We start from the raw sequence: 19642 nt of genomic DNA on the forward strand, positions 1-19642 counted from the left end.
ACATGTTTCAACCAGAGGCATGTTTTCCACTGTGTTGCATCACTTCTTTTAAAAAACACTCAGAAGGCATTTGGGAGCTAAAAGGGACCAATGCTGTAGCTCTGAAAGTGAATATTTTCAGTGGTGACGCTGACAGACATGGATTGCAGAGAGTCCCTCTTTCATTACAGATCATGCTGCAGTAACACGAGCAGAATGTGGTTTGGCATTTCAGGAATAAGCAAACCCTTCCTAGAAAATGTTGCTCCAAAACCTGCATACGTGCAACGTTTGCATGTCGTCCAAGCCGCTGCGCGCTAAGGAGCCATCGTGGATGCTGGCTTGTTATTTTTCCCACGACAGCAACTGAAGCTCAGAGGATGGAGCATTCATGATTAAAAAAGAAAAAACAAATCTGATTTTGATTACTTCCTTGCTTACAGAGATTTCTTCAGCCTCTCAGAATCATTCGGTTTTTGCAGATGATGCAACTTTAGGATTAAAAACTTCATTGTTAAATTGCTGAATTATTTGGCAGCTCTTGACAGAGTAGTAAAACCCTTCCCATGTTAACTTCTCAGTGAATCATCCTCTCTGGTAAACTCTTTTTATACCCAGTCATGCTAATGTGAAATAAGAGAGAAACACAGAGATGCTTCCAGTGACCCTACTTTATATGTTGCCTATTATGTACCTATAAATACAAGCAGTTCTCCAAGCTTTAAACTGACTCTGTTTCCCCGTCTACCATTTCCCTGTCCAACCTCCCACTACATCTTCCTCTCCTTTACTATTACTTTCAACCCACACGAGCCACTTTGTTTAACTTACTGTAAGCCCAGTCGGGAGTACAGTTCAAGGGTAGCACCTACATAACCGGAATTCACTTTGTACAAAGGTGAAAAGCAAAGCTGTTCTCTATAACATCCTATACCACCCACTAGATTTTAGCTCCTGTTACACCACACAATAGTTTATCTAAGGAGTTATTCCACTTTAGCACATTTGGTGGTTATTCTTTTTTTTTTCCCCCCTCCGAGATCATTTATATGCAATAAAGCATGACCCGCTAGAACCTGCTAGCCATTTTTGCACATTCACTGAAGGTATTTAGTCTTATTTCACTCAAGGAAACAGTTTAATACATCCCTCTGGACTTTTCTTCTGTTAACCACTGTGCTTAGATGCGTGCACACAAGCACACACCAAAATATAAATAAATGCCTTTATTTTTAGTTTTCTATCTTTTAACCACAGCAGTGACACTAATATAAAACCAATTTTAGCACATTACCTAAAACTAAGTGGGCTGTTAGTCTTAGAGTTTGTTTCTTGCCCCTTTCCACCTGCAAACATTCCTCTCATCCCTCTACTCCACCAGAAACCCCACCACCCAATCCTCCCCCAGTTTCTCTATTGCCTTTCTGATAAACAAAAAGCAATTAAAAACACTTAAAAACAACTGTCTAAACTTGTAGCGATTCCCCCGCGTTCCTACATAAAGGTTGGACTTCTGTGCCTGAAGATGTTTGGAGAGATACAGAAATCACAGAGACACACACCGAAGCAGATGTAGCCTAAACACACTCACGCGTGCACTGCAGAGGCGCATATACAAACAGACAGAAATAATAAAAATACACATATTTGTCGGCATGCACATGGATACAGGCACATGCATGCACACACACAGCAAATGAGCATGCACACGCATGAACAGTAACAACGATCCATGTTGCCACACAAACACACCCACGCACATTTTCACATAAGCAGAATTTTACCTGCGTAAACAAAATTTACACATACAAGTTTTCAGGCATGTACACACACATACACACACACTTTCTCTGGGTATCAAAACAGCTCGAGCTGCAGAAGCCCACTCCCCGTCGCATGAGTCAGACAGCCATATGCTGCTGCAGGGCCTATTGTACAGAGGAGATGCAGAGGGAGGAGGAAGAGGTGGGGGTTGATGGTGGAGGACAAGAGAGGAAGAGGCACAGCGCGCGCAAGTTTCGCAGTCACAACAAAACACGGGGAGGAGGAGTGCGAGGGGGGAGCGAACAAGAGCGAAAGCAAAGAAGGACAAAGAGGAGGAAGGCAACACAGAGGTGGAACAAGAGGAAGATGACAGGGAGAGATAAAAGGAGGAGGAGGAGGAGGAGAGGTGGCTTAAAGAAGTAAAGACAGACCTAAGCAAAGCTAAAGGCAATCTACTCAGACTGGAACAGCGCTGCTGATAAGGGGGGGGCATTTAATACAAAAACCACACCCCCTAAATCTCTACTTAAGTGTTTAAAGCACCAGAAGCACATGTACTTCACGGTTCAATACTTCATTCACTAGTTCATCCATTGAGAAGGGCAGTTGTGACTCCGGTTACCACGGTGACTCATAGCTTTTACAATCATTAGCCCATCTGTGAGTCACACAAACAACAAACAGGCCAATTTATAAAACTGTATGTGCAATCAAACAAAGTAACAGCAAAAATGTCCCCCCCACACACACACGGGGTAGTTGCTGTTTGGGCTAATTATTTTATTAGCATGTAATCTAGCGCTGGATAGACCCCGACAATCTGCCGACATACGGCATGGCCATTATCTGTGGGCTCGTAATGGATGCGAGCTGCGTGCAGGCGAAAGCAGCTGCGACGCAAATCTACACAGAAGTGCAGTTTCAGTTTTAAAAAGCACACACCAGTGTTGTTAACTGTTGAGCATAAACGTAGCAACTGCATTATGTAAATCAGTGGAATATATAGCTATGCACTGATGAGGTTTCATAGCGCTTTAGCATTGCAGCTATTTAATGTTACAGTTTTTAAAAAACAAACGATAAAACCCTCCTTACAGTCGTGGAGCTCCACCAACCAATCAAGTTGCAGTTTAGATCTGTGTTTGTCCAGATGCATGCAATATATCAAGTGAAGACTTGGAAGAAATTTAATAGTGAAAACACTGCAGATTGAAGAAAGAGGAAGACCACAGAGGAGATTCATGGATGTAGCAAAAAAGTTCATACAGAGGCTGGAAGAAGAGGACACTAGGGGTAGGGTGAGATAGCGGAAGAGAGTGATGGTGAAAAGAAGAAACCGAAAGAAGGCGAAGAGGGTCGCAAGATCTCCTCACGCTACCGAGTTACAGTGCAATAATCGCCACAAACAGAACATTGTGATGCTGAACGTCTTGGGTAATGGCCCAAACTGCGTGACATCACAATGATCCTTGACCACGACCATTACTTTAAGTGAACATTTGTGTCAGATGAAGCGAAACTCGCTCGAGGAGTTCCTCAGACATCACAGTCAAAAGAACAGGAGGTCACAGAGACCCTGACCTTTGACAGGCAAAGTTAATCCATTATTCCTTTGAGCTTTTGTCCAAACCTACTGAAATTTCCCTGAAGGTGTTCAAGAGATATCACATAATGCCTCTGACCACAGCTGTGACCATTATGTTTTACATTTTAAAAAACAGCATCACTAAGATTCATTGATATTGTAATCTGACAGATGCATAAAGCTTTAACTGAGTTTGTTTTCCATAGCAGACAATGTAAGAGTGAGAAGGTTGCTCACCTGTTTTGTACATGGTGTTGTGCTTTATACCAAATCTCACCTCCAGTCATATGAATACTTTTTGCTCTGACAGTGAGCTAAACAGCCCAGGTATTTACCCACAAACATCCATATTTTTTGTCACTTTTCTTAATGACAGAGCCAGCCTCTTTGCATTCAGTGAAATTTCTTTAAAGCTATGTCAAAGCTGTGACTAACTGTTAAACATCTTTAATCAAGGCCACATCCTTGAGGCTAATTAGTATAATTGATGGGAACAACGCAAAAGCTGCACCAAGCCCTGAGCACATCCGCCCAGCCGCTCCAGAGAGAGACACCTACAAACATCCAAGCGATTTCATTATATACACAGCAACGGATTACTGCGCAATAATGTGTTCATACAAAACACGCACTGTGATTATGGTTTTTAAATCTGCACGGTGAGCGTCACAGACCCCAAACATTTTTTACTGGTTGTGCTGGATTTAAAGGACAGTAATGTCTGCAGGTGAGATGACGGTGTCTTTTGTTGCACTGAGGCACATACCTGGTCTATCTCCATGAGCTTGGGGAATGCCCCCGGCCACTCAATGGCCACCTTGACAATATCTGCCGGCGGCGGCATGGCTCCCAGGGTGGGGGTGAGAGCCTCACTGCCTCACACCTCTGTCAGTACTGCTGAAGATGGTTCATCCAAACCTGTAGGGTAGAGTGAAGGGGAACAAAAAGAAGCAGAAAATGAGGCACATTAGTCACTGATGTTTGCTTGTGTTAGAGTTGTTGAAATTCAAAGACTATTTTAAGGCCAACAAGGACAGCGCTGAAAAATAAGACACAGCGCTCTGGGGGTGGGGGTGAGCGCAAGCAAATGAAACTCATCTTCAGGAGAAGCTAGTGAACTGCTAAAACCAATAAGATCACTTTCGTATAGCATTTAAATTTTTAGAGGAAGTTAGTCAACTGACCTACTTACATCAATTTACTATAATTTGTGCACCCACAAGAAAGTAAACACTCTGGCTCTTTTTATTTCGTACCAAGAAATCATCTCAGGTAAGGCTGGCCAACAACAGTGGGGGGTTTAGCATCAGTACCAGTTTAAAAACCACAAATACACTGCATGCTGTTCATTAGCCCACAGCTAGGACAGGCTCTTCAGTTAAGAACTATGCTCTGCATGCTTATTCCTGCAAATACTGGCACTGAAAGTCATACGTGAATGCAGTTAAACTTCTATCGCTTATGCAAACTAAGGCAGGCAGACTTTTTATTTGTCCTCTGAAATCAATTTTTCCAGGGGTAGACTAATTTAAAGTTGGAGTGTGGTACATTTACATATAAATAACCATCCAATAAATTCGAGCCCTTGCCAAACAAGCTCATACAATGCTGATTAAGCCTATCACAGCCACGTAAATCTCTCTGTATTTTGCAAAACGGGAGTTTTAAATGTGGTTACTGCAGTTACTTTCTGTACAAGAATTCAGAAGGACGTTAGAGCAACTAAGTGCATTTACTCCCACTGCCAAAAGGGAAGACAAAAAGTCCACACATCTGGATATATTCAAATTGTTCACTGGTGTTCGAGTCAAAATTCAACTGCTACTCTTGGTTCTATTCTCAATTCAGACATTTTTGTCCAGCAGAAAAACCATAAACCACTCAGCAGCATCTTCCTGTGACTCAAGCAGTGGAACAGTTCAGTTTGAAAGTCCCTTTGGACATTTTCACATAATAGTTCCTGTTGCTTTGGAGAGAGGATGCAACTGCCACATTAAACCACATTAGCATGAACATAAGAGTCAAAAGCAAGCGGTTAAACACGTTAGTAGCGCAGAGCTTCTTCCACAGCCCTGTGCAGTAGCACTTGCTTCAAGGGGTATCCCTTCAATTTAGCATATAAAAGGTCAGTTTACTCATCATGGGGCGCATAAAACAACCTTAAAAAGATCTGAGCAATGTCTTCTGTTATTCTGAGTGAGCTCTGTCAAGTCTGAGTAAACTACTTAAGTGACATGACCCAGATATCTTAGCTTGGATGGATAAAAAGACTTGATTAGCTGCAGATTAAAAAAAGCTAAAACAAAAAAAAGTTGATCTGCAAAAGGAAAGCAGAAAAACGATGAAGCACAGATTAAAGAAGATGGATGTTAGTACTTGGCTTGGGGATGGGTCACAACGTAACTGAATTTAACAATTATACCTTGAATCTGTACAAGCAACCATGTGAACTCTTGTTCATAAACAAAGCAAAGGCAAAAGACGTCAACACTCACTCCACTTTCATGCAATTACCCCTACGCTAACACTGAACCTGTAATCCTCCTCCCTGACCCCTCCTCACAGCCCTTCAGGGCACCAAAAACGGCATGATATCTCACATAGGAGACGACAGCCAGATCGACCTGAAAGGCTGTGGATAAGCCAGTTTGTGCTTCCACAGCTTAAAGAAAGGCAAATCAGAGTCACCCGGAACCGTGCGGGGAGAGCTGAGCAAAACCACTTCTGTGTCCTTGCAGGGGGTCTAATGAAACCCGCCAGTGGACGAGTCTCGAGTGGAAAATGTAGCATAGAAATCCGCATAATCAACTGAGGAAGGCATCAATAATTTACCTTCTCAGCTTGTCTAAAAAAACTCAGATAATCCTAGTTCCTGGTGAAGAAGTCTGATTACATATTTAATTTGAAAATGCATATTGTATAATGGCTGGCTCAGACTAATTCCTGGGAGAAAACTGCTGAGCGGAATATGGTGTTATTATAGTGTTAATACACATGGCAAAAGCACTTGTGGATGGATGACTGGAGACGTGTTTACAAACACTGACCACATGTAATCTATGCACGTGTGCATTTAAAGAGAGTGTGTTAATTTAAGGACACCGGCCTGGCGTTGTGTGTGATTCACCCCATAATAATCCACATAGCCTTTATTCAAGGGCCCGTTGCCATGGCAGCTGCTGCATCAATAGCTTGAGATGTGGATGCATTTTCTTTCCAAACTGCATGCCCATACTCAAGTCACGTTTGTCACAACTTCACAAAAATGAGTCACTCCAGCCCTCTGCGTTGAACGAGCGTGCCTGCTGAAGATTAGAACGGTTTCTTAATGCATGTTAAATACTTTCTGATACACTTTGCCTTCAGTGATGTTCAGTAAATTAGTGTTTTGCTCCGCTTTCCAGCTCTGTAACCTTACGCAGAAAAGATAATGCCACAAAAGATGAGGAAAAACAAAATGGAAAGACAACACTGAAAGAGATCTATGTAAACATCTGGATAAACTGAATTCTTGAATCCTGCTTTTCTATTTGTTCACAAAAATGTGCCTTTTAAGAAAAGAAGAAGAAAAAATTAATTTCAGGCTCATCCTGTTTTTTCCATGTTAAAAATACATGTCCCAAATACAGGAGCCTTACTGTACTAACACATGTATGATTCATTCAGTTGCATTACACAAAGAAACTCGCATTAGTCATCTATGTACAGATAATCATCCCTCTCAAAACTGACCCGAAGTCACAGAGAGACAGAAAATGAAAGCTAGAAATCTGCTGTTCTTGAGACTGCCGTCAACATTTTTAGCCCTGATATTCCAGTGATTTTAATGTTAGTCCACTGTTTAATTTGTCAGTTTCCTCAGGTTAAAATATCACAGCAACGTTTAAGTGAAATATCTCAACAGCTGTTGGATGAAGAGCCATAACATTAGCTAAAGCTTGTACATTCACATGCTCTTCAGATGCTCCCATTTCCAAAGTTTTCCTGATTATTCCAGCACACATACAACACAGTGCATTAAAGACCCTCATGAGATGAAGGGTACATGCTAAACTTTATCCTTTAAGGTTAACACACCATCACAGTGAATCTAAGACTTTAAGTTGACACTGTTTTCTGCACCAACATGTTAGCATTATCTAAATATCAGGGACCCCCAACAGAACCCAGTTGGGGTTTTTTAGGTTCTAAGCCTATATTAACTATTTGATGATATTCGATGGTACTGGCATTTATAACATCTAATAAATGAAATGTGAATAATGAATTGGATAACCATAAAAAAATGGATGGCTGGATACCAGAGTGCAATGTTGGGTTTTTAAATAATTTCTCTAATCAACAATCCCCTTTTTGTCTTTTAAAAACACTCACAAAAAGTAAATAAGTAAAGCAGTTTATTTGAATGTAATTGTTTCGTATTGCTTTAACTAAACCTACCAGTGCAATTTCTGGGACTTCCAGTTGTAACTAAAGGCAAACAATAAAGTCCACTGGGACATATTTCTGTTGATGTTATCACAGACATAACAGGATCTGATGAGTAACATGAAACTGGAGTGCATAAATGCCAAAGATAGCTACTGTGATATGTTTGCACCAAGACTTAGGCTCAGTTCACCGAGTACCCTGCTGTGATAACACAAAGAAATAACCAAAAATTACAGGAAGATCCATTAAGTGAAGAATTCGAGAGACTTGTTTGTACCTTAAGTCAGAGCACAAGCTCATTCTCCTGACACAGGATTTGGTTTTTCCAATAAGGATGAGAAGTGTGTGCGTGTTTGTGCGTTTGTATCTGTATGTGTGTGTTCCCAGCACCTTGTCATCATCTTCCAAGAACTTCAGATGACTCAAAGATGGACTGCCTTGAGGCATATTGATTGGAAATACACACATGTGCACGTACCAGGCCACACACACGCACACATTATCTAAAGCTTCAATTTAATTGAGAAACACAACGTTTCAACACACATAGCACACCAGAGCTACAAGTGGTCCAGGACTCATTCGATCAACATGTTTTTCTAGCGATCGACACGCCGCGCTCCTGCAAACAGCTTCTTAGAAACAAGCTTTTCACACCAGGATTATGTCTGGCGTCCGTATACGTTTGCCTTCATATCTACAAAAGATCATGATTTACATGAGCCATGTGGTCTGTGTATCAATTCCCTTATCTGTCACTTTGGCATCTCGCTGCAGCCTCTTTACACTGTAAATGGAACCTTGTTATCGCGCTAGCTGCTGTCACAGCTCATCATGTCAGAGCAGGTGATTTGCTGCAACCTGGTTTAGCTGAGTTTGAGTGACTGAGTGTGTTTATTTTACACTCTGCTAGAGGGTTAAGCAGGCCAGCGGGATAAAGAGCTCATTCCATCTTTTTTTATCTTCTGGATCTGACCCCGCTTCTTTTCTCTTCTCTGCTTTTCTACCGCATCTGATGTTTTATTGCTTTCATCGACCTCTTTTTCCACTCCGTGCTCTGCTTCTCTCTCCAGAAACATATTATTTTGCAGAATTTGACCCAAATAATACATATACACTCACCGGCCACTTTATTAGGTACATATATTCAACCGCTTGTTAATGCAAATATCTGATCGTCCAATCAAATGGCAGCAACTCAATGGATTCAGGCATGTAGACGTGGTCAAGGCGAATAAGAATGGGGAAGCAGGGTGATCTAAGTGCCTTTGAATGTGGCATGGTTGTTGATGCCAGACAGGGTGGTCTGAGTTTTTCAGAAACTGCTCATCTACTGGAATGTTCCCTCATAACCAACTCGTGGGTTTACAGAGAATGGTACAAAAACTGAACATATCAGAATCAGAATCAGAATCAGAAAGGGTTTTATTGCCAAATGTTGAGCAGGTTTACAACATTAGGAAATTGCTGCGGTGCTTCAGTGCAAACATGCTGTCATAAATTGCGCTTAAATAGACATGAAAAAATAAAAGTAAGAATAAGAATTAAAAGTGCTACGTAGAAAGATATATGCATGAGATATACATGAGAATAAGAATTAAAAGTGCTACGTAGAAAGATATATACATGAGTGCAGGTGGTGATCAGTGCCAAACATGGAATGATGCAGTGAACACAGCATAGGGTCATGAGTTAGTGGTGGGAACAGTCGTACGTTTATTGTTCATGTGTCCAACAGCAGAGGGGAAGAAACTGTTCTTATGGCGAGAGGTTCTGGTGCACTTTACAGGAAGGGCCAGAGTCGTCTCTATTTTTTGAGGCGACTGAGGTCCTTCAACATCTGCCAGAAAATGCTGAGGATTTTCTATGAGTCTGTTGTGGCCAGTGCGATCCTCTATGCTGTTGCATGCTGGGGGAGCAGGCTGAGAGTCGCAGATGCCAACAGACTTAATAAACTGATCCATAAGGCCAGCAATGTTGTGGGGATGGAGCTGGACTCCCTCAAGGTGGTGTCGGAGAGGCGGATGCTGTCCAAGATAAAGACAATGTTGGATAACACCTCCCACCCACTCCATGACATGTTGGTCAGTCACAGGAGCACGTTCAGTGAGAGACTGAGATTACCGAAAAGCACCACTGAACGACACAGGAAATCATTCCTGCCTGTGGCCATCTCCCTGTACAACGCATCCACTTAACACACTGTTTGCTGCTACAACTACACATGTTTCTTTTCCAACTATTTATTTATAAGTGACTTATGTATGTATGTATGTATGTATGTATGTATGTATGTATGTATATATATGTATATATTGTACTATTCTTAGTTAGCGTATTGTCTGTCTTGTCTTAATGTTGGCTTAAAATGGAGCACTGTAACAAAAAATAATTTCCCCCAGGGATCAATAAAGTATTCTGATTCTGATGATTCTGATTCTGAATGGACCGGAGCCTCCTGCCTGAGGGGAGCAGGTCAAACAGACTGTGTCCAGGGTGAGAAGGGTCAGCTGAGATCCGAGCTGCACGCCCCAGTGTCCTGGAGGTGTACAGGTCCTGCAGAGATGGGAGTCTACAGCCAATCACCTTCTCAGCAGAGCGCACAACACGCTGCAGTCTCTGTTTGTCCCTGATAGTGGCTCCAGCGTACCACACGGTGATGGAGGAGGTGAGGATGGACTCGATGATTGCGGTGTAGAATTGCATCATCGTCCGTGTTGGCAGGTTGAATTTCTTCAGCTGCCTCAGGAAGTACATCCTCTGCTGGGCTTTCTTAATGACGGAGGTGATGGTGGGCTCCCACTTCAGGTCCTGAGTGATGGTGGTACCCAGGAAGCGGAATGAGTCCACAGAGGTGATGGGGGTGTCAGTCAGGATGATGGGGGGGAGTGGGGCTGTGTGCTTCCTGAAGTCCACAATAATCTCCACTGTCTTCTGGGCATTCAGCACCAGGTTGTTGTGGCTGCACCAGGACACCAGACGTTCAACCTCCCACCTGTAGGCAGACTCATCCCCGTCCGAGATGAGCCCAATAACGGTGGTGTCATCTGCAAACTTGATTAGCTTGACAGACTGGTGGGTGGAGGTGCAGCAGTTGGTGTACAGGGAGAAGAGCAGAGGAGAAAGAACACAGCCCTGAGGGGAGCCGGTGCTGATGGTCCGAGAGTCCGAGACATTCTTTCCCAGCCTCACATGCTGCTTCCTGTCCGTCAGGAAGTCGGTGATCCACCGGCAGATGGGATCAGGCACATTCATCTGGGAAAGCTTGCCTCGGAGATGGTCTGGAAGGATGGTGTTGAAGGCAGAGATGAAGTCCACAAACAGGATCCTGGCGTAGGTTCCTGGGGAGTCCAGATGCTGCAGGATGAAGTGTAGAGCCATGTTGATGGTGTCATCTACAGACCTGTTGGCTCTGTATGCAAACTGCAGGGGGCCCAGGAGGGGGGCCGTGAGGGTCTTGAGATGGGAGAGAACTAGGCGCTCAAATGACTTCATGACCACAGATGTCGGAGCCACGGGTCTGTAGTCATTTAGTCCAGTGATCCTAGGTTTCTTGGGGACAGGGATTATGGTAGAGGACTTGAAGCAGGCAGGCACATGACATGCCTGCAGTGAGGAGTTGAAAATGCCAGAAAACACTGGGGCCAGCTCGTTTGCACAGTGTCTGAGGGTGGCAGGAGACACGCCGTCTGGGCCGGGAGCTTTCCGAGCATTCACTCTTAAACTGCTTCCTCACACCTGCTTCATGAATATGAAGAGTTGTGGTGGGAGGAGGTGGTGTGAAATCCTCTTTTGTGTGGGGTGAGGAGGGGGGTGTTGTAGGTGAACAGTTTGAAGGTGGTGATGGCTCTATGGAGGGGGGAGAGGTGGGGGAATTAGTGTCTAAAGTGCCTCTATTGTTGGGGCCGTTGGAGGTGTGAAGGCTGCCTGATGGCTCGTCAAAACGGCAGTAAAAGTCGTTAAGGGTGTTGGCTAAGAGCAAGTCATCAGTGGAGTGGGGGGTTTTAGGCTTGTAGTTTGTGATATTCCTAAAACCTTTCCACACAGAGGCCGAGTCATTCTCTGAGATCTGCTGCTGCATCTTCTCAGAGTGCTGATGTTTAGCAATGTCCACTTCTTTAGTGAACCTGTACTTGGCCTCTCTGTAGCAGTCCCTGTCTCCGCTTCTGAACGCCTTTCTCTTTTCCAACCACAGCTTTTTGAGTTTGGGAGTAAACCAGGGTTTGTCATTGTTATAACTCACCCTGGTACGTGATGGCACAATGCTGTCCTCACAGAAGTGGATATAGGAGGTGACAGTGTCCGTAAACTCGTCCAAGCTGTTAGAAGCAGCCTTCATTGTGTCCCAGTCTGTAGACTCCAAACACGTGCGAAGCTCCTCCACAGCCTCGTTGCTCCACAGTTTTTTTGTCCTCACGACAGGTTTGGAGAGCTTCAGCCTCTGTCTGTACGCGGGGATTAGGTGGATCATGACGTGGTCAGAAAGTCCGAGTGAAGCGCGGGGCACCGCGCGATAGGCCCCGCTGATCGTGCTGTAGCAGTGGTCTAATGTCCTCTCCTCTCTGGTCGGGCATTTAATATACTGCTTAATATACTGCTTATATTTCGGAAGCTCATGGCTCAGATTGGCTTTGTTATCTACTGAGCCGCAGTTTTCTGGATAGTTGCTGCCAAAGGAGAGTGGCCAGACATCTTTGAGCTACAGTTGCTCAAATAACCACTGAAGGTATGCAGAAGAGCATCTCTGAACGCACAACGTCAAATCTTGAAGCAGACGGGCTGCGGGACAGAAACCACACCGGGTGCCCCTGCTGTCAGCTGAGAGCAGTGTTTAAGAACAAAGAAAAACTGGGAAATTTGCACAAGCTCATCAAAATTGGACAACAGAAGATGAAAAAAAATATACTGACCGGTCTGAGTCTGGGTTTCTGTCACAACATTCAAAATGTAGGGTCAGAATTTGACATGGTACTGTAAGTCGAGGACCAGAAAAGCCTTATTGGATGCTCTCTTTTTAATTCTCTTGGTGCAATCTTCATATTTACACGTTGTATTCAGCACCATGACGCTTATACAATGAACCCGCAGTCTAACTGTTCCAGAGTCAAGCCCAAAGTTATTGTAAGCTTTGAAAGTACATGTGTGCAATTAATCTGTCCTTATACACTCGCCCACCTGCTGTTACCAGGAGGCATTTAGTGCTGGGTTACAGTATCTATCTTCCCCATGATTACATATAAACAGAAGAAGCTAGAGCCTTGTTGATACTGGAATTTTGGAGAGGGTACCAGTTTTCTTTAGAGAGAGAATATTATTTGATTTAAGTAAAAAAAATCAGAGAAAAGGATTATGACTGTTTTGCTTTTGAACATTATTTAAACCCAAATAAATGACAAATACAAAAAAAAGACTGAGACTGTGAAATTATCAAAATACAATTTATGCATCTTTCCATTTATAAGTTTAATTTAATCATATAGTCCATTAAACAGTTTATTATTGTGTGATTCTGTCACCTGCCAGAGGTAGAAATTAAGGAACAAAGCCATCAGTAAAGAGAAGAGAGATGATGACAGCAGAGGAAACAGAGGGGAGAGAAATCTTGTGTTTTGTTAGGCAATACTAGGTTTCACCTCAATAATTCATGATGTGTAATAGGAGGGTCCCACAATCTGTGGAGGGACGAGGGGAGGGTGAAGGTGAAGGCAAGGGAACATGAGTAGGAACAGAGGTAGGAAGGCTACGAGAAGCAACGTAAATGAAAGCGGGGCCGACAGCGTGTCAGAGAAAGTTAAAATGAAGGGTACTGATAATAAATAGAAAGCCAGAGAAAATGTAATAAAAAACAGAAATAAAGCAAAAAAGAAAGTAAATCAGCACATTATAGACATCTGAGAAAGTAGAACAAAAGAAAAGGAGAAACAGAGGGTTAAAAATAGAAAGACAAGGGTTATTATCGCATTATATGGACGTATCAGACCGCAGGATGACTTGTGCTAGAGTATGGTGAGACTGGGCTGCTCCACCAAGAAACTTTCTGTGAGAGCGTCAATGTTGTGACAGAGACCATGAGACGGCACTTTTTAAACACCGTGATGTGTCGCCTAGCAGCACTTGATGAACGTCAGACGCCTTTAACACATTTACCTCAGTGTCGCTCTCAAACTCGGACATTTAAGTGGCATTTAAAGCAGCACGACCTGAGGAGGCTGTTATGTGCAAACACCCTCACCCAGGATCAGGACTGGGCACATTAGAAACTGGGACTGTTGTGGAGGGCCGAACCCTAGGAAAATAAGCCCCCATCCCTGCATTACACAGTCTGATCGGGTAACACTTTTACATAGTTTTTATTTGGTTATTAAAGTCTGGTTAAATACACAGTTTAATAATTAATGCATTTACCTTTTTCTTTTTTAAAAAAAGAAATAATTTAAAGTTGTAAAAAATGTAGCCAAATTTCTCCACTCTCCAAGACAACTCTCTATTTGACTCATCTTACTTGTCATGATTGTAACAAGTTTCTTAACTGCTCATCATTATAACTTCAACCTCTTACAACTTACATAATGGAGATCTGTTATCATTCTGTGGTTCTACTAGAGTTCAAAGAAGTCCCCATTTCTTTCGCTAGGCCTTGGCACAGCACATCACTTATCGTCTGACCAGCTCCTGGTTCGAGAGCCATTCCCACTACCTTTCAGCCACATTTATTCTGATTGGCTGACCCTTGTCAAAAGAAGGCTTGAACAGCAGGTGGGTGGGGCTTGACCGATTGCGATTTATTAAACTTATCAGCAAATAGCTGGTACGTGACATATAATATCATCGTGGTCTTTACTGCGCTCACCTTCATCATACAAAAGAGCAGAAAGGGACTGATTGGAGCGGTCTGAATCAGGGCTTACCTGCACATGCTGAACAGTATTAATTATGCTTCAAGAAAACCAAAACGTGCAAGTACTAACAAGACCTTTTTATCCCCCTATATCCACAAAGACCAAGCAAAACGCAATGTAAATGTAAAAAAATCCTATCATAACACATCTGGTCACCCAAGCTCTTGTGTGCCTGAAGTGTGTCTGCACCACAAGGTTTCACGGTATCATGTGAACTATTAGTGTGGGAGAGGTTTCATGTTTATTGCTTTCGCATGAGAGCTTCAAGAATTGTATATGGAGAGATCAGTAACTTTGTCTTTGTGTGGGTGTGTCTGTATTAGTCTGTGTGCTGGCTGGATTTCAAAAGAACCCCTTCAAGCTCTTCATCTGATGCCTCTACAAAGGGCCCGCCTAGCTGCAGGGGTTAGTGTCTGTGTATATATGTGTGCGTGTGTGTGTGTGCGCGTGTGTGTGTGTGTGTGTGTGTGTGTGCGTGTCTTCAAATAGACCACCATCTTTTATTTGAGTTGAGACAAAAGGCCACAGTCGTGCTGCAGAGGACCTAGAGTTATTGTCGCTCTAAAGGTGACACCTTTAGACATCTACACACAGTAGATGTTCACGTTACACTTATTGTGAGCGTACATACAAAACACACCCTGTAGTTAAGGTAAATCAACTATGAACACCATCTGACGCTTCATGTTCCAAATATGTTACTTTAACTTGATATGATTGAATTAACGATACAGAAGTGTGCATAATAGTAGTTATTACAGCTCAGTTACATTTGCACTATTACTGCTGGCATAAATTAAACACTTCAACCATTTAGGAGGTTGGGAAAAAAAAGAAAACTCGCCTGGCTGGGAATCACTGATGAATAGAGTGTCAACACAAAACAGAGCACAGTCCCAAGAGCCATGAAAGGCATAACAGCAAGAGTACACTTAATCTTAAAATCTTCATGCTTATTTAGTTGTTTTCCCATTCTTCCACAACACACGTATACCTAACACCCAGTCGACAGGAAAAACCACTGATTGGAAGACAAAGGGCTGAGAAAAAGGCTTCAAATAAAGGACAAAGACATAAAGGGTAAAGCTAGGGACAGGGTTGAGAAATGTGGCATCAAGATTCAAACAAACAGGAAGCGTCACGTTCTGAGGGACTTCGCATACCAGCAAGACAAAGAAAACAATCTAGCCAAGTCATTTTTTAAAAATATTTTTATTATGTAATAGACCATTTTCTAAAATTTCTAAAGTCTCTGTGCGACCCATGTGCCTCTCAGCGGGCCTCTGTGTCACAAACCGCCTTCGCTCACACAACACTAGCAGGATATCCTGTCAAAGGTCGCTACCAGCTGCTCGTAGCAACTCTCAGCAGCAGCCAGCCAATCTCTTTCAAGGCAGTTATGCCGCTAACACCAAGCTGACTTTTGCATTTATGAGTTTACATGTGCCACTCAATATACCATCTCTGTGTTTTTTTAAACATAAATCTACACACACAAGAAAAGAAATGAGCATGGAGCTATGATGCACCACCAAACACAGAACAAACATAGCCTAAGTATAGCGCTCGGAGCAGAGCAAGCTGGCAAATTAAGGTAAACAAGTGAATCAGAAACAATTAGAGGTACTTGGATGATATTCTGTAAAACCAAGTAATAAAAACACGGAAATTATTAGTGATGAGGAGACAAAAAAAACAGAGACAGAGAAATAGAAAAAAAATCTAAGGCAAAATTAGGCTCCAAAGCACAAAACTAATCCTTAATGTTTATCGTGAGGGAACATTCATATTGCCAAGTAATTACTTTCCAATGCAGCAGATTTATCAGCTGTGTAAGCATACACTTTCTTTAGCCAATCCAAAATCATAAACTACTGACACCACATTTCCATCCCACCAAATTACGAGGCCACAAGGCTCAGCTGTCTTTAAACTCGTCCGTTCTTTGACAGCGCAATTCTTCTTTGGTTTGCTGGAGGAAAACCCACGAAAGTTCCCTGTTCTTGGAACAGACATACCAAGACTTTTACCACTCCAGACGGCAAACATCCTACCGCACAATGGCCGTGCTTAAGGAGGTGGCACACTGGAGATTAAAGGAGGCAGGGGAGCACACGGAGCCACACCCTGAGGCCTACTGCATCCTGTGTAGCCTTTTAAAGAGTGAAAAGTACTGAAGACTTGAGGACTCACCCGCAAGACATCCACCAGTACTCTTAGCTTTCTTCCCAATCAACCTGCTTCTTGTGCATGCGACTACAATAACAGGATGGAGAGGGCGACTTCGGTGTGACAATCTGCCTCCAAGTAAAGTGACTTCAGCATCACAAGCCACAAACAAAAAGTTCACCACGGTCTGTGCAGTGCTTCGCCTGAGGCAAAAGAACAACCGACAGAGTGCTGAGACAGAAGGAGGAAGTAGAGGAAGTAGGCGTTTTTCGAGTGAGGAGGAAACAGGTCTGTCTGTTAAAGAAAAAAAAAGCGGTAAATTCAAAGATAAGACGACAACAGCCGAGAAAACTTAAAGCTCACATGCAAGGAAAGACAAACAATGCATCTGTTTCAAGCCTAGGAATTAAAAACACACTCAGTGAGGTGACAGGATTACTTAAGGGTAATTATAGCTTATGAATATGCCATCAGTGCCCCCCTACTCCAGCTCCACTGTGTTAGTCTAAACTGTTGAAGCCTTAATAGCCATCTACAAGCACAACAAATTAAGCCCAAGACTTATTCTGTGTGTATATGTCAGAGTAGACAGCTAACCTATCAGTGACATTTAGCACGCCAAAAATAAAGAGCAAGGTTCGCCCTTGTTCAAGAGCCAAGCTGCTGCTGCATCTAAAATGTTGGCATTAAAACATGGGCTGAGAGTAACGATGAATTCATGTATGGATTCAGATATCATCAACCAGTGCAGCTCACACTTTCACTTCCACCTCTCGCTCCCCCTAATTACCACAGTCTGCAACAACAGAGTGACTCAGATGTTTTATACTGTCACAAAAGATCGCTGATCATCAGGCCAAACGCCTAAATTAAACATTTACAGCTTGTGCAAGACGATGACATCTTCATCTCCAGCTGAGAGCTCAACAGGCCATCTGTGCAAGCGACACATACAAAAAACAGATGTTTGCTCCACCCAGGCTGAGGTCAACTTTGGTTAGAGTCAGCCCCATAAATACAAACAGTCGGGACTCTCGGTTCTTCCAGGGAGCCTCCGAAAGGCGAGCGCCCAAGCGGGAAAACATTTCAGCTCAGCCACAGCGGTGAAAACAAAACATGCCAATTGAAATATATCATATCCTCATTTAAGTCTTTCATGTTCCAAGACACGGAAATATGACCAAGATGACAGGCCTGCATGCGAAATGAGCGGTCATGTGATCGGCCGTGCCGTCAGAGCCTAACTTGGAAACTATCCTGACCTGAGGAAGTGAAAATATTTAGAGGACCTATGTCCTGGCTATAGAGCTAAGAATATCTGGGATATACTCCGACTGTCAGCAAACTGTGACAGAGGGACGAAAGCTAGCAAAGAGAGAAGCACGCCAGAGCTTTATTAATCTGTCCAAACTATCTAAACTCCTCCTTGAATGTCCTGACTTTGTAGTCGCTTTAAGCCCTCATGATTCATCCAGGATGCTACGACATATCTGTCGAGGTTGGCGAACGTGACATTTCTTCCATGTCACCATCTGCTGACTAAAACTCAAAAACTGCACAACACTACTGAAGAAATTACACCACCCCATTCTTTCAGAGTTAAAAGTCTTATGATCTGAAGTCAAACTCTAACGAGCTCATTTTGGCATATTTCCACAAATGCAGTTAATATGCAAATCTCTCTTCCAAAATGGAACAAAAAGTCCAAACCTACACAACCTCAAAAAAAGGAAGAAAAAAAGAAAGAAAAAAACCCACAACGAGGTGGAAATATTTATGCTCGGACCTTTCTGAGCATGTGGACAGACAGCATTTCAGTAAACTATTTTGTGCAAGTGTTTTGAGACGTTTACGTAATGATGAACAAGAATTTAAGCCGCCCGTAAATGTTCCTCGTTAACAGAACAGAAAAGGCGCTAAATGGTACCACCCAAAATTTAAGCATGTAAGTGACGAGGGGGTCGATACTCAAAACTCTTGATTGACCTGCTGCAATGTTTACACATACATTTTTTTTTTGGTTAGTTGATTTTATGATCTCTGTGTTAGATCTGAAATGTGTCGAGTTTATCCAAAAGCAGCAGACTGACTGAAGCAGTCTCCTCTGTTTGTGGCTCTAGTCTTGGGCCATTCAGCCTTAGCTGGTTTTTTAAAAGAATTTCAAAAGCCAAAAGCTTTTGAAATTCTTTTAAAAAGTGGTCTTGAGCAATAGTTCTGCAGACTTTCAAAAAGCCTTTTTTACTCACTTTCCTACCAGAGCATTGTCAGTTTAATGTTGTGAGGTTGTTTTTTTTTGTTTGTCTTTTAAATTAAGCCACTTAACACTGAAGCACATCAGAGCACATAACTCCACGGGATGAGCTAGTTTTGTGTCTATCTTTGGGGACTTTTGTAACTAGCAGCCTATCACATACATTTATTTCCCCCCCACTTTTTTACCTGAATTTACTAACAGTCTCAAAAATAACAATGTTTCACAGGCATAAAATAGTATTTTAACACCAAAAAGGTGATTCCCTATTATTATTAAAAAGCTTGTACACTTAAAAAACTTGTATGTTTTTTGGATGGTTTGCCGAGCGCCCTCAATAATTTTGAGGAAGCTGGACAAACAGAGGACAAAAGAAGAAGTAACTATAAATAACTGTTTATACCAGACGAACAGTAGCTGAAAATTAAAAAATAGGGGAAAATCCAGTGAAGACCTGACACCGGATACATGTGGCCCTTCAGTTGATCTGTGCACTGAAGCCTCATCAGAAATAGTGTCAGGGGAAGGGTGACTGTCAAAGAAGGGAAACAGGCAGAAAATGAT

At 42.7% G+C, this 19642-nt stretch overlaps 1 protein-coding gene across 5 annotated transcripts in view; it reads right to left on the bottom strand.

Annotated features, from left to right (window-relative positions):
* elmo1 (engulfment and cell motility 1 (ced-12 homolog, C. elegans)) overlaps positions 1-19642 on the bottom strand; it is a 106953-nt gene that overhangs the window by 56929 nt on the left and 30382 nt on the right. For 3 of the 5 annotated variants that reach the window (XM_085261340.1, XM_085261339.1, XM_085261336.1), the window contains exons 1-2: positions 16852-17052; positions 4095-4246 (exon numbers count right to left, since the gene is read on the bottom strand). In XM_085261340.1, coding sequence (XP_085117466.1) covers positions 4095-4172 — 78 coding nt within the window. In that variant the 5' untranslated portion in view covers positions 4173-4246; positions 16852-17052. Of the gene's footprint in view, positions 1-4094; positions 4247-16851; positions 17054-19642 lie in introns of those variants that run through there. The other 2 variants (XM_085261338.1, XM_085261337.1) reach the window with 2 other exon arrangements.

This window comes from Mchenga conophoros, linkage group LG22 (assembly GCF_057382185.1).
Source record: "Mchenga conophoros isolate Kocher_MC1m ecotype Shallow Benthic linkage group LG22, M_conophoros_male_GT1.1, whole genome shotgun sequence".
Lineage (NCBI taxonomy): Eukaryota > Metazoa > Chordata > Actinopteri > Cichliformes > Cichlidae > Mchenga > Mchenga conophoros.